General features: G+C 32.7%; 1 protein-coding gene across 2 annotated transcripts; it reads left to right on the plus strand.

Moving 5' to 3' along the window:
• Positions 1-2,798: 2,798 nt before the first annotated feature.
• LOC108771607 (uncharacterized) lies at positions 2,799-7,588 on the plus strand. Of its 2 annotated transcripts, none has more exons than XM_018536938.1 (2): positions 2,799-2,985; positions 6,253-7,588. In XM_018536938.1, the coding sequence occupies exons 1-2, from the start codon at positions 2,939-2,941 to the stop codon at positions 7,538-7,540; spliced, it is 1,335 nt and encodes a 444-aa protein (XP_018392440.1). In that variant the 5' UTR covers positions 2,799-2,938; the 3' UTR covers positions 7,541-7,588. The 2 variants fall into 2 exon arrangements, with proteins under 2 accessions (XP_018392440.1, XP_018392441.1); XM_018536939.1 differs by lacking the exon at positions 2,799-2,985 and adding an exon at positions 6,047-6,124.
• The last annotated feature ends 8,736 nt before the right edge of the window (positions 7,589-16,324 follow it).

Below are 16,324 nucleotides of genomic sequence, written 5' to 3' on the forward strand. Positions count from 1 at the left end.
GCCGCCGCTTAAAATGAATAATGACCCGGAGCCGGGTATACGGATGCGATTGTAAAGCGAGCAAAGCGAGCAATCTCGAGGATTGCGGATTCTCTTTGCGCTGCCCACACGCTGCACACAGGAAATTTCATTTTGCATGTTACGACCGGATTCGTACTTTCAGATTTATTATGCGAACAAAGGTACTTCTGTATATAGAAAATTTCATTATCGAAAAAATCTATTTCATTATTGAGAATGCGCTGAATTTCCGTGCTAGCAATAGAAATTGAACATCTTTTTGACAAAAAAATGTATACATTTCACGAACTAAAATTTATGACCAGAAATTCTATCTGTGCCTTTATTTAAAAATGTGAGAAACTTCGGAAAAGACACGAATGTTGGACGTTCGTCCCTTTCCATTTCTGAACCTTTTGTTAGGTGTATAATGCAATTAGCATTTTATGACAGTGCTGCCTAGGAAATGCATTTACAAGCACGTTTTCGACGTCACTACTTATCTGCCTCGCACCGAAAGCAGACGTCTAAGCACGTGCCTTTGAGGCTGACGTTCGCAACATCCGCCGTGCACAACAGGGAATCTTAACGACCTGTACTTAAACGAGTAGACAGCACTGATCTTAGTATAATATGGCAATTAAACACTTTTTTCTAATAACGAGATTAATAGAATGTTTGAAAGAACGATTGAAAGAACGTGAATCGAAATGAGAAATTTTCGCAATATATACGCGATTCATTTATCATAATAAAATTTTCATTGTCATGACAATTGTGGTAGATGTATAATATATAAATTATATATCACAAAAAATGTATAATCAATATTAGAAAAAGTCTGTGATCAACATTCCAAACTCTGACATCTTCTTGGTCTGCAGAGAATTATCACTCTTGGGATCGACAATACAATTTTCTTCTCCTCTCCATTTTTGTACTTGAATCTTTTTTTGTCATCATTATTCTGACTACGTTGATCATTCAGAAGATAGTTTAAGTAAAGAACCACAACGTTAATTTAAGTATTTGTTTTATTATCAATATATTGTATTTGAAGTTTGCACATTTTATTTATTGCGCTATACTAGCTGCGTTCTTAACGTGCGGATTAATCGTATTTACTCTAATTTTATAAATTTTTGCGAGTCCAAATTAATATTAAGATTAGTTAATTAAGCTCAATGTAAGATGTGTTTTAATATACTTATACTTTCGATATTATACCTACGTTTCATCAAAATTAAATTATAATTTGCATAACAAGCTAAAAATATAGCTAATATATGTATTATATGTAGATATGAGAAGAAAATATTCATTTTTCCGTTAATGTATTTGTGTGTTTGTAAACTTCTTATATGACCCGAATCTTGCGATTATACATCATAAAAATTGTAATTGCTTACAGGAAATTACAAGATCGCAGTCTCGCACTCGATCTCAGAAATGATTAAATGTTAAGCATAACTTCCTGTACGGTACTTCGGTACAGCGGGACTCGACGCAAGTATGGGGAATTAACGAAGGATACGTAGTGTATGTTTTTGCCGGATATATAAAATAAGATTATTAATATAATTATCGATTAATTTAATAATCGGTAATAATTTGGAAATAAGTGCATACACAACTATATATCGAAGATAAAGAAAAAACTCTTTTGCATATAATATAATATAACATACAATATTTGTACTAAGAATGCATTAATGTGAAGATATTTCTTTAAGGTACTTGCAATATATGAGGGTCACGTTTATTGCATCGTCAATTAGTAAAAAAAAGTATACACACGTAGATACGTGATTAGCGCGACGTAATTATTAGCCGTGGCGTACAAAGATGCGGCGCGATTGATCGACTGTACATTCCATTACGCATCCTATTATCGACGGCAATTAACGTGGCGCTATCTCAATTCCGGTTCCTCGACTGTACGCAGGGAGTAAACGTCGGATTTTACGGCGAGATTAAGCAGGGGAGAAAGGAGAGAAGAGGAAGGGAGATTAAGGGAGCGAGCATTGAAGGAAGATGAATAACGTGTGGGAAGATGGACCTTAGCGGAGTGCGTGTAGGCGAAGTCTCAACGACCGTCACCGACCATCTTTCGTTCTTTTCATCCCTCACTCTTTTTACAGTTGCCATCTCGTGTCTTGACAACGCTGCCAAAAGAAGGATGATGACGAAGATGGCTTGAAGATCAGTAAATCTTATATGTTTTAATCTGTTAATTTATGATAATTCATTAATATACAGATACTGAACTATAAATTTTATCACCACAGTATGATCTTTGCATAAAAATTAAATCAATTAAGATAAAGATTGTTACTCAGATACATAGGAGCAAGAATCACGAACTTGTCGACATAGCGACCATTGCTCCCGTTTTCTACAGAGCGAAAGGCCCTGCGGCTTGTCGCATGTGCGAAGTTGCTTTTATGCTTGTTCTACCGTTCAAGCGGAACGAAACCGCATAGGTGCTGTCTGTTGCGCTGTTTGAACAAGCGAATACCACGACAAACTGATATTTTGTGCAATATTTAAACACGAACTTGCCGAACTTATCTTTAAACTTGTCGAATAGTTTTCTGATTATCTGTAGAACAAAAAAAATATCTTTGCGTTGTAAAAAGTATTGTATTTTCTTAGGAATCAAGATATATATAGATTTAAATGGTGAATAAAACGGATGAAAAAAGAACTGATGAATAGATCGAATTTGGAAATATATTCGATCTTATTTCCATTCACTTCGAGAAGACGTCGGCTTTGTTAATTTCGGTTAACTTCAAGTGATAGCGAAGTGTCAAAATTTCAGTTACAATGCACAAAATTTCGGAAGTTACAAAGTAGACAAATTAACAGTTTGAAGAAATCCCCAAAAATTTTTAACAAAGAACGCAGAGAAGCGAAAACAGCAGATTTTTACAAGATGACAAAAGTTCTCGAAACGATCGGCAAAGTTTCCCAAATTAACCTGTATGTTTAATAGTTGTAATAACACTTTTGCTTAAAAGCCTTTAAGTATACAGAGAAACAGAAAGATGAAATCGGAACAGAAAATTAAATCTTTACTCGATGGTGAATTTTCGTAAAGTTAAATTTATGCAAATTGTCGTAAAATCATCGTAGAATGACAAGTCATGACATAAAGTTATGGATCGTTAAAAAATGATGTACGTCCTTGTGATATGATAATGAATATTTTAGCGTACATCATAAATAATCTATTAGTGTTTAATACTCATAATAGCCCTATACAAAAATCGCACGTTATCGCCGTTCCCCTTGTTAAAAATGATTATTCATTATTAGACCCTAAAGTGGGATGCATTATGGGCGTGCAGTCATATGAAATCGAGCGAAAAAATTTGTACAGAGCCGAATGAGGGCAGCTGTAACATAATGTATGTGTGTGTCGGTAGCTTCTTTCTCCATAGGGGAGTAGTGGAGCTATTTGCATATGCTTGCCGGACATTGGGTAGCACATGCTTATTTTGGGATTTGAATCGATTGACGGGACGAAGAGATGGACAGACAGACGGACCAGTTTAGTGACCGGTGCAAAATTTGTAGGCATTCGACAATGCGAATCGCATTCGTGATCACGTACCGCGAACCAACTTTCGTGACTGGCATTGTCACGCATTATTCCGGCCTTACACCTCCATGTGTCGATTATCATAGTCATTGTGCGTGTGTGTGCCATTTTCAGTCATTAATATAAATAGAATTTTTCGTTTCTCACATGATTAAATTAAATATCTCACATCTATTTTTTTGCTCAGTTTTTTTTTCTTATATAAGATATTCCTGTTAGCTAGTTATTCCTGTTAGGTAGTTAGTCAAGTTATGTCTGACATTTGTGATAAAATTAGTAAACGTATAAACTAAAGAAAGTATCGTGATCTCGAGCAAAAAAATTAATTGTAATTATTTCATAGAGTCTAACTTTAATAAGATTTTAAAATCTCTGGTTTTCCTTGAAAATTCATAATAAAAGATAAAATTGTACGCACTCAAGTATTAATATTAAACAAAGATGCATCATATTACACATGGTACTTGTAAGATTTTGACAGTTACAAATATTCAAACGACAATGTTGAATGGCGCCATTCATTCGGAAACGTAGCGTTTTATGAATCATGAGAGTCCTTTCATTCTCTTAGCAATGCCGCAAAAAAGACAGGACGATGGGTCTGTATTTCGCTTGCGGGCTAAATCGTCGAGAAAGAAATGTCACAGACTCGTCTCAGTAATTCGCGGTGACGTATGTACGTACATAACTGTAAATGAGTCATCATGAAAGGGAGACTTCTCTCTCCCGTTACAATGCTCTCTTTGCCTTTTTGCCATATTTCCCACTTTTCTGTCTTCTGCATATCTTCTTCTTTCGAGCAGCTGCGTCCTACGAGATCGTTTTCTCTTTTTTATTTCTCTCATTCTGCCTCTTTTATCTCGCTTTCTTATTCATCGCGAATACTTTTCTCATTCTTTAACGTGCGCCATAAGTAAATACCGTGAAGCTGCCACTTTGTCATGCGTATTTTCTATATATAGCCGGTAATTAAAATATCAACGTATCGCACGATTGTAATTGTTATGGTCGTGTTTATTGTTACTATCAATACTTATTAGGACAAAGACTTTTCTTTTAAACTGGTTGATGATATCAACTATTTTTATTTATTATTTCATATATATAGTTATTTTTTATTTTCGACATTACGCAAAGTTTCGATCATAAATAAATCTGTATAAGTTAAAGTTGTCTGCATTAAAGTTGTTATATTGTATAAGCATTAAACTTGTTTAAAAAAAAAAATGTAGAATGTTATCCATGTTAAAAAATAGCCGCTACATTATTCAATTATGCGACGGTAAATGCAAACTGGAATTATCGCTTGTCGAAGCGGTGCGAAATGCAAGCTGCCCAACGTAATGTGATTGCAAGCAGATATTCTGTAGAAAAAATATCTCTCCACCGGTTAACAAGCCGGTAACAGGCAGCACAGTCAGCGGTCGAAGTCGTCGAGCAATACAAGACGCGTAATTCGAATCCGAACGAGCATCGCGACCTTGAGAAACTTTACCACGTATGTACCACAAAGATTCTGAGTCTTTCTTTTATTTTCTCTCGATTTAGACGCGATCGGAGACATTTAACGCGAAATTTATCAAAGGTGTGGCTACGGGATTTAAAAAAGTAGAGATTTCTAAAGATTTTCGGACTACCGCAAGATAAAGGCGTCATAAGTTCGAATACCAGCTGTATATTATTCGATTCAATAGTCTCGCGGCCTTGCATATACCTTGCTCATCTACCATCATAATTCGCAGTATCCACCGAGATGCACCGTGTTAGAGTACCACTTCAAAGTCTTTCGACCGATAGAGGGCCAAGATCATTCAGACGGCCGCTGACACTATAGCAACCGTTCGAAATTCGTATTTATTGGTGAAAATGTTGTTCGCGATTCATTTTCAAAGTAGAAAACCGTGAGAATCGAACTGATATATTGATCGAATGAAAAATCGGAAACTTAACAGCTTGAAGATCGAATCAATAAACAATGATAAAATAGTATTCTTTTTAAAAAGAAATATCGTAAATAGATTCAGTAATATAAAAAATGTCAAATAAAATAAAAAAAATAATGAATGAATAAGCAAAATATTCCGATTTATAGAACTATTAATACATATACAGGGTGTCCCGAATTTAAATGACGAAACTTCGGAAGCGTGTAGGGCATCGGTCAACTAATTGTAAGACAAAAAGTCTTTTAGAGATGTGCTCGTCTTTGCTCCGTTTTGAAGAAAATCGCAAAAAAGACAAAACGTAGTTTTCATTTTTGTGCTTATTTATTATTTATTCACGTTATCATTTGCTTGTAATTCTTGCAGGTATGCAAGCGTATCATCAGTACGAACAGCTCGTGCTGCAACCAAACACAGTATTACAACTCTCTGGAAGTTTGATCATTTAAGTTTGAAACACCTTGTATATACCTATTGACATTAAATCGAAAGATGTTAAAGAATATATCCATAGCTCAAAAACAACGAAGTCAAAATATTCAAAATAGAATAATGCTTTATGATAATAATACTAGTATGTGACGTATCTCTATAAATATTTGATATATTTTATACATACATTATATATACTTGACCAGCAAAACAATGTATGTAGCAAATCGCTAGGAAATTGTTATCGCACCGATTTTTTATTATTTTCAGAATGATACCGCGACGCGAAGACATAAAGCAGCAATTTAGCTCGACTGATTTTTCTCAAATTGGGAGTGATAAATTCATCTTACTTCCAGCAACTAATATTCTAAAATTTCATAACCACATTGATGACTCAACAGCTTTAACTGGTAGAGTTAAAGTACCGGTGAAAACTGTCTCTTCTGCGATTCTAAAAACTGATAAGCACGAAAAACAACTCGGCGGCTCTAGTTCCAAAACATTGCATTGTCCTTCATCAAAAAATATTTTAAAGGCATCCTACTATGATGATGACAAATTATCTACGCAGCCAATGATTTTTATCAAATGCATTACACCCAAGGGTCCTTTGGCTAGAATTATTCATTGTTCAACAAAGACAAGCAAAGATAAAACTAATTATTGCATTCATTTAGAATCAAAGTTAAAGAAAGACAATTCTTGCAAAATCATTCAGTCAATTGATTCCACTAAGAAGATTTCCGATAAAAAAACGAAAGTTCCTTGTCAACGAGCTCTTTCCAAACAAAGTGTTTCACGGTTTCGGAAGTCGAAACCGGAAGTGACACATCATTCCCCTCCAGACTGTGAACTTGCACGTCCAGATAAAGCAGATTTGAAAATTGATATCTTGTTCTTCCCAGAGATGAAAGATGTACTTTCTCGTATAACACATAAAAACGGTCTTGATCCTTTCGAATTACCAAGTTCCGTCAAGAAACTCTCAAAAAAATACAAGAAATGTTCAGCCAGTTGTTGCCAGTCAGTCCGATCAATATCCAAGGACGTTTGTAGCGATTTCTTTCGCACTAAAGCTTTGGCATTAGATGCAAAGTCTTTGCCGATAGAAAGATGTACGATGCAAAAACGTCTCAATGATCAACGACTTCAACGTCTGCCTTCAGAGCAGATACTGCGAACTGAGGTCACGCGGATAGAATCCGCCAAGTCGGACAAAGTACCCACATGTCAGAAGTCAGCGGTAGCCTTTAGGCGTGCTTGCTTAAAGCCTAAGATTTCCGGGGATACATCGCGCTTGCCTAGTTCGCAAGAGTTGCTCGCTCGCTACGGGAAGGATTTTATTCCCATCTATCAGTTGGAAAGATACGAGGCCTGTCGCACCAAAAGAAACGGTCTTCAAGACGAATGTGTTCCACCGCTATTGAGAACTATATTGGAAAAAGAGGAGCAGCAACGTACTTTGGACAAGTGCAGCAAGGGAAAACAGAACGTAGATCAGAAGAGAATGAGTGAATCAATGGACCCAATTAAATTTTTGTTGTATGTAGAATAATATTTAAAAAGAGAATTAAAAATGAATTTTCTTGAACAAATAAATTGGAAAACAATCACATACACAAGGATATATTATTAAACTGTTAACGTTATTAAACTGTAACTTTTTAATATAAAATAAATATCATATATTAAAAATTAATATTAAAAATTTATCAATATTAAATTAAAAATTGTTTTCTTTGAATCACAGAGAGAGAGAGAGAGAGAGAGAGAGAGAGAGAGAGAGAGAGAAAAAAACTCTTAAAATATTCAAATCGAGAGAATTGTATGCAGACATAGTTTATATCGATTGCAATTGTTATTATCAGAATGCATTCGGCGTAATGCCCGCGCACTTTATACAACTGCGATATTATATATGCATCGTATAATAGCAGAACAAATATGATTTAATCTCAATATGGTGAAACTGAAATTTTTTAAACCGGTTATATAAAACGTGCTTTCTCTAATTTAATTTGCTTCCATTTGGCAAATAACACGGTTTTAAAAATATTAATATATGCGATAAAAATTTACAAGATTATAATACTGCATTTAATACTAAAATTAGAAATTAAATTACTAACGTAATTTTTTTATAAGATAAAAAATATAGTTTTCAATGCTAATACGTTAGTCGTATTCTACAGAATAGAAAAAGTTACGTTATGTAACCTCGGCGATACATCTGGGGTGTAATTTGTTTAAAAAATAGGAAAAAATTGTGCACAAAATATTACGTCAGATATTTTCGTTTAATGGGATAAAAGAGGATCTCTGCAGGTTGAAATTTCAAAAAAGAGCTCAAAAATAACAAAAGTCTGAAAAAGCGGTGTTAATTAACTACTATAAGTAACATAAAAATAACGTTTTCGCATTTGAAACACGACAAATATGATATGAATGTATAAATGTCACGTGTAACGGATTAGTATTCCTTTCACACAGTTTCCTCACATCGAGTACATACAACCAAACGCTTCTACTTTGTGATTCTCTGCGTGCCGCGACGGGCAAGTTACGGCGATAACAGAGAAATAAACAAAACGTTGAGCCAGCCGGAAGTCGTCGCGTGTAGGTGCTCACTCGCGCGACGTTGAAAGGCGACTTTATTTCCGGACCGTCGAACATAATACGCCGAAATACGCTGAAGGTACATATGCTTGCTCGGTAACAGAATCTAAAATTAGAGCGAACTATCCCGGCTTCTCTGCACTTCCAACGAATTCTATTTACATACGTTCACATAGCTTATAAAGTAGTATTTGTAAATCGTATTCATATTCTTTATTATTATAAAATATATAATACAATTCTTCATTAAATAAAAAGTATAAAAATATAAAAGCTTATTCTTCTTCTTTATATCCTATTATTTTCATAAAAAATGAAATTCAGGCCTGTATAATCTAACAAAATTTAACGTCGCAATTAATATAAATTTAATTACATTTGTAATATATAAGATAAAAATGTCGCTTGACATTGCTTAAAAGAGTTAACAAAAGAGATATAAAGTCTATTACTAAATTTGTATATTATATAAAGAACAGTATTTAAAAACTTTGACGACTGGCTCAATTGTTTTCGTAATCAATTTATTCAGGGTATGTAAGAGAGAGAATCAATAAGTAACTATATCGAGATTTGGTTTGCGCTTCGGCGAAGGTTTGCCACGATAAAGCTCGCGCGAGCGAGAAACGCGTCTTATGCTGGGCTTAAAAACGCGGCGCAGTGGCCCGGGTGGTCTACGATGAGATCCACATGTGAATCGATACGAATGCACGTGTGGAGACACCGGAACGGCTCGCGTCGGACAGGAAATACATATAACGGAGTGCGCAATCTACGGCTGCGTACGTGCTACCACTTCCGTTACCGCTGCTCTCCGGAGGCGAGCATTTGCATCGAACATATTTGCATCGCGATGACGGGTCCTGAATAGAAAGGAAGAAAAGAGAAGAAAAAAAAAACGCGAGAAACAGCAACGCCGGAGTAACCATGTCGGTGTTTCACGCGACTCCTCCCTTTATCTACCATACCTTATGCGCGCGTTCGTTTACAAGATACTCGTAAAAATTCCGCGCTATCCACCACGCTAGGAATGCTCTCACCGACGCCTAGGAATAAATTTGCAAATACTATTTAAATGTTTTACAAACTCTCTCGGCATCGTGCCATTCAGTGAAGCCGGCACAGAGCACTGAAGTTTTGAAACGTAAAAAATTTAAAGAAAAGAATTAATCGCTACTTGTGAAGACTTTTAGTTATTTGAAGCGTTTTAATATTTTTTTCTCAATATTGAATACAGTCGTTATAATTTCTTAAAGACTTATGCAATACATCAAAATTATGCGGATTCTTTTAAGCAATTGATTAAAAAAATTATTTTCTTTCTTGTTTTATAATTATCACACAATTACTTTGTTTTACACAATAAATAAATTAATACTATTTATTGTGAAAAACAATAAATAGTTTTAATTATATATTTCCAAATATGACAACGAAACATATGACAATATTTCTACCGATAAAGAGAGAGAGGAACATTTTTCTCTATTCCTTTAATAAAAATAATAACTATACTCATTATTATTAATGCTACCAAATTTTCACTTCTTCTCTGTGATATGATAGGCTATTATATTTTTTTTAATCCTTATCTCTCATCATTCAGCATCCGTGTTTAATGTTGGTGTTAAGTTCACGGAAGATAGAAGTGATTTAATGCGTAGCAATTAGTAGGGAGAACCAGCGCAAGTAGTTAACAGTTACGTATATCGTTCGAAACATAAACTTTGGCTACGATCAAATAGGCTGATGAAGCTTTTTTGCCACTTCCAGGATATCATGCACACAGTTACAAGGTGTGCCTTGGAAGTGCTTGTATCTTTCTGACATATCGTCGACAGGTATTAATTCACTACTGAGTACGGTTTCAAACTCCGTATTGATGCGTAGCGTAGGACGACTGCACTATATAATTTATGTAGGTATGTGTGATAATTATAACGAGTGGTAAGTCACTTTTTGTCTAGATATATGGAGATGGCATGATTCGTACAAACTGCATATAGATATCTTCAATGCAATATGCATCATTATTACTTGTATATTGTAATGCAACTTTAAGTTAAATAATAATTTGGAAAATAATAGCTAATAATTTTTTTTGCGTCATTTTTATTTTATGGCGTTTATACAATAAAAAAAAACAGAAATATTGCAGAATATATATTTACAAAAAAAGTATAGGTATATCAATATTAAAACAGATATCATACTTTTGTTCTCTTGCAATTTATAAACATATAAATTTTACTTTAAGAATTATTATTTTTATATTTATTTAAATTAACTTCTGTTATTTAAACATTAAAATATTTAGGATTTCTAATATTATACAAATACTAATATCTATAAATTTAATTTAAAATGGAAAAGTTTTTTGCTCATGAATTTTATTTTGTTCATAAAACAAACATCTTTCTTTCCCTATAACTTTATGCTTTTGGATCGTAAAGATAGAAAAAACAAACAAGTATGTAAATCAACTATCGAAATGGAATGTAAAATAGAAAACGGATATTTTTCGATAAGATACAATAAGTTGAAGTACAAAAAATGATGTGGAGATAAGACAAGCGTGATATGTGTGTGTGTGTGTGTGTGTGTGTAGATAAAGCACAGCGAAGGAATGTGAGTGTGAAGGTGGAAATCACGTGTGACTAAAAAGTACAATATTGTCAATAACAAGAAACCTTACAGAAAAAAAATGGATATCGCGTTAACTGAACATATTTTTCTTATAAACTAAACGCGACATCTAACATATAGGAAGTTTTCAAAAACAAAGTAGAAAAATTGACAATGAATATATAATGGTATACAAAATTTTATAGAAAGGTTTTTGCATGTGTCTCTTAACCTATGTTCTCATCTTTTTTATTTCTTATTTGATTATGTACAATATACTTCTAATTTAAATCGTAATATTATAATATGATATATATATAATAATTAATCGAGTAATTCATCCATAGCCAAAATTTTTAATTCCTTGATGTTAAATAAAGGTCTACGATTTATATATAAAAATAAATACGATTAAAAAAAAGAATAAAGTTTATTGAAAATAAAATATATGTAATAATTATATAATATTTTCAGTATTAAAAATAAAGAAAACAGAATTTTTAATTATATGTGTTTTATAAAATTAATAATTTAATTCTATTATATACAAACAAACACGATTGAAGTAATGATAAATTAAATAATTCATGTACTTAGATAAATACGTATATGTATATGTATCATACATTTCTACCTATACTTTTTATACAATTATATACACTATTTATTTGTATTCTAACATCAAATCAAACATCGCAACACTCAAGATTCAATAATATTTCCTGTCAACAGAAAAAGGGAATCGAAATATACTGCTACATCCCTGGCACAATGACACGAAGAAATAGTACGCAGAGAGGAATGCACTAGCGAGAGAGAGTCAGCAATTCCAAAGTGTAATGTAGTCGACATCAGACAGAGAGTAGGTGACTATGCAGCCGTAGAAGATGCTCGATTCTAGCAAGTTGAAATACAACGCAATGCAACCTATCGTCGCTATGCATCTCAGCTACAAAGAAAATGCAAACTGATAGTACGGAAAAGTCGCCATATATCGTGCGCGCTGGTAATTATCGTTACAAATCGAAGGGAGAGGATTAATTTGCAAGTGTAAAATCGTGTTGGTGACAGTCATTCAATTCGTTGTGTAATTTCTGTTATGTTACAACACTTTCTCTCTCTTTCGTCTCGTGGTACATTGTGCGCTGTGTTGTTCGTGACATTGCAGAATCTCATGCGGGCTTCTATATGTTTCATAGCAAATTTTCTATTCTGCTGTCAATCAGCTATGTTGAAACGTATGAAAACGTGACGGGAGAGAGAAATATTATATTATTATTAGATCAACAAAAGTATTATGCAATATTGTTCTTAATTATTCGACTAAATATATATAAATCAATAAATCATATAAGTTTTCATTAAAATATAAACATTGATTGCAACAATATTATTCTTTTAATAATACTGCTATATTCTTCAGAAAGGCTGCTTCATTAATCATATGCTTAGGTACGTATTAGGCTATTTACATAAACGAAGGAACAGCCTTTGCTGTGCACTCATAAATTAACCGCAAGTGGATAAATTTTTGTAGAATAAGACTACCGCGCCGCACAAGCCACTTAGCGTAAAATGGAAGAACTATGGGCATTTAGGCGGGATAATGTTACGTCGCCTACTTGAAAGATAGATGAAGGTTTGCTGGGAAAGACGTGGGAAAGAAGTGAGATTTAAGAGACTGGCTACGAGCGACGTATTAACGCAATGAAATTAGCTCCAAGAGTACCAATGAGTTAACACAATATTATTTAAATTTTCTTTGCGAATTGTTTTTAACAAAATAACATTCATTACTCGGGTTGTATATTAATGAAAAATGAAAACATAAATATTTTTAAAAAATTTTTGAACAATTGCTCTAAATAATGCTTATATATTTTTCTTTTAGAAAGAAAATAATTAGTAAAATAAAACGATGTTTATTTGACATCTTCTGCACTTGTTCAGTCATTTATCAATCATCAAAAACAAGTTAATTAATTATACATTGTAATCATTCAAGAAACCTTTGCAATAGATCAACAATTTTAAAACTCACTAAACTATTATAAAAACAAACATAAAAGATATTAGCTCGTAAAATATGAAAAATAATATGAGGAATCTTTATACAATAGTTTCCATTTTACTTACGAAGATTTTCGCGATTGGATACGCATTGAAACCAAAGCAAACTACAGATATTAATAATACGGACCACCAGTGTGGATGCTCAGGTAGAGTAAAAAGCAAGCACATAATTTCCACAATGTTTAATGATTAACGAGAATTCTTCGAGATCATTAACCGAGGAAATACTTTCCGCAAAAGTCAAGCGACGCTACTGACTCTGATCGATCAGTTGTGTGGATATTCGGGCGAGGATAGATCGCGAAAAGAGATCTATCGTTGGATAGACGGAATGATGAAACACGTATATGGGCAAAAATGAAAGAAGCAAATTTAACAGACTTTAAGTGGAAATTAATTTGCTTGTGCGTATGATTGTGCTATGAGTTCCAAATCGAGGAGTACGATATCGCCTCGTATACGGTCAATGATCCAACGAATAGACGACCATATACGACGATCTGATCGTGATCTTCAAGTGCCTGCCTTATAGGGGATGTATGACCGTTAATACGATGATACACGTGTCGGAAGAATGTGGAGAGTATAGCACAATACTTCGATCATAGTCAATACGCTACGTTAATTAATAAGATATCATCTTATATGTACTTTTCATGAAAATTTTTGCCCATTATTTCAAAAAATCGAAAAAAGTTATATATTATTAAAATATTGTTGCAAGGGAAATTTTCTATAATTCCTATAAAATATCATATAAATAATCTCCAAAAATCTTGTACTAATTGTGAAAAATTAATTAGAAAAAATTTAATTCTAATATTGAGTTAGCTTCTACTTCAATTTTTACTATTTTATAATGTAGTTCATAATCTGGCTATGGACATCAAAGTCAATATACTAACAACTTTTGAGATAAGATATAAGAAAATGTGTAACACTTGTGCTGTATAGTGTAACTAGCGAGGTTCATGTGTACCAGAAATTCTTCGAAATGTCTCATTCAGTCTCATCATTTACTATAAATAATTTAAAGAAAAACAGTATTGATACAAAAAGTGTGATTATTTTAATGTTTTTACTTTCATACAGATAATATCGAGAGTAATAACATGAAAATAATTATTTTCTGTATCGATACTTTTCTTTTAAATTAAGTAAAAATGATAGAATTAAATGATACATTTCGAAGGAATTTCAGAACATATTAAGTTAATAATTATATACTACAGAGCACAAATTTTACACCATTGATTTGATACATACATATCTCAAGAACTGTCCCCATTATTGAATATAATATTTATAACATTTTTTAAATTCAAATTATGAGCTGTATTATACGTGAAAATCAATTCAATTTATCGTGACTAAATTTTCTATGCAATTTTTTAATAGCTTATTGAGTTATCCCTTTTACAAAGATTATTAATTCTTTCAGTGTTGATTATACTTATTTTATAATAAATATTATAATAAATTTCGTATTAATATAAAGAATTTTCTCTGAAGTTTTAAATTTTAAGTGCATGTCTCTGATACATGGAAAAAGTTAACATGTTATCTAAATGTAGATATATATAATTTAGTATCGGTTATTAAAAATATTATCAAATAAAATTAATTATATATATATAATACTGTTGATATTTTGTGACATAAATAGTTTAATTATAGAAGGTTTCTGTTTTAACTATCAACAATTCTTACAAGTTGCAATGTTTCCAATATGATCCGTAGCTGACGCCACGTCGCCACGTGCTATTTCACAAGTTTTCCGTGTACCGATCCCAATGTCGATAAAGTCGCATTCTGTCGAAATGTTCGTACAGCCTCTGACTTATTCGACACTTGATAATATAAATATTTTGATATAATATATCATATCACACAAATATGTAATGTCTAATAGACGGCATTATGATGTCTTTAAGACATCTTTTAGACACGCAGTTGTAGGATATTTTTCTAATATATTCAAATTTTTTACACATGATATACATCTTTTATATGTATATTAGTATAAAATATTTCATAAAACATAAATGTTTCTATTTTTTAAAATTTCGAATATTTTGCAAAATACTTATTATAAGTAATATATTTTTAAAATTAATCAGATTGATTGAACTATACGAGACATTTTTATTAATTCGACGATGTATGCAAACGTTATAAATGCTTTGCTACCAGAAATTCGCCATTTATCTTCCGCGCCAAGAGACATTGCAGTAAAGTGAGCGGAAAAAAATCTAATTTGGCCACTCGACGAACAATTAAATTTTTACGGTGCGGATGAGAAAAGGCCAGGAAAGTAAAAATGCGTCAGCACGTTTCTACCCGTAAATTTCATTCCCGTGTTGCTGCAGATACGGATAACGAAATTGCGACATGGAAAAGAAAAGTATGAGAATTCGAGAAAAAAAATATCAATTCTACGAAAGTGTAACTTAAGTCGTTTTCTTACATAATTTAAAAAAAAATTTATTAAATACTGAAAACTTATTATTACGAAATAATTTTTGTCGGTAATATATTCTAAATCAATAATTGTATATCAAGCCTACTTTTTCTTCTAAAAATAGACTATGATAAAATTATGTACTATTTTATACTCTGATACCTAAATATTGTTTTTATACTTAAACAATACTATTATTCGTTGATTCATGAATTAGCAATCGTGTATGAGAAAAAAAGAATGCCAAGGTGTTCGCAATCAATTGATTACCTAACGAATTAATTTTGTCATTATCTTCGCGCCTACGAGATTCCGACCTTGCGATCAATTTATCTTTGGTATGTCTATGTACGCTTAACAATGCGCAATAAAGACAGCAGCGAATCAGAGATGAACGAGGCTCTCTCATTATCATTACACTTTCGCTCGAGTGCTCGATGTTTCTCTTCTATCATCGTAATTGACGTCATTTTTCATAAAATGCGAAACGTGATGTAACACGGATATGACATCAATCACTATAAGCATAATTAAATCAGGATTTTCCACTTTAAGAATATTTAT

Source organism: Cyphomyrmex costatus, unplaced genomic scaffold, assembly GCF_001594065.2.
Source record: "Cyphomyrmex costatus isolate MS0001 unplaced genomic scaffold, Ccosl1.0 scaffold162, whole genome shotgun sequence".
Classification (NCBI taxonomy): Eukaryota; Metazoa; Arthropoda; class Insecta; order Hymenoptera; family Formicidae; genus Cyphomyrmex; species Cyphomyrmex costatus.

Excerpts from the sequence above, each read along its gene's own strand:
- LOC108771607 (XM_018536938.1), top strand. The coding sequence starts at position 2,939 with ATGACAAAAGTTCTCGAAACGATCGGCAAAGTTTCCCAAATTAACCT. Across the intron at positions 2,986-6,252 it reads AAAGTTTCCCAAATTAACCT|AATGATACCGCGACGCGAAG; the intron begins GTATGTTTAATA and ends TATTATTTTCAG.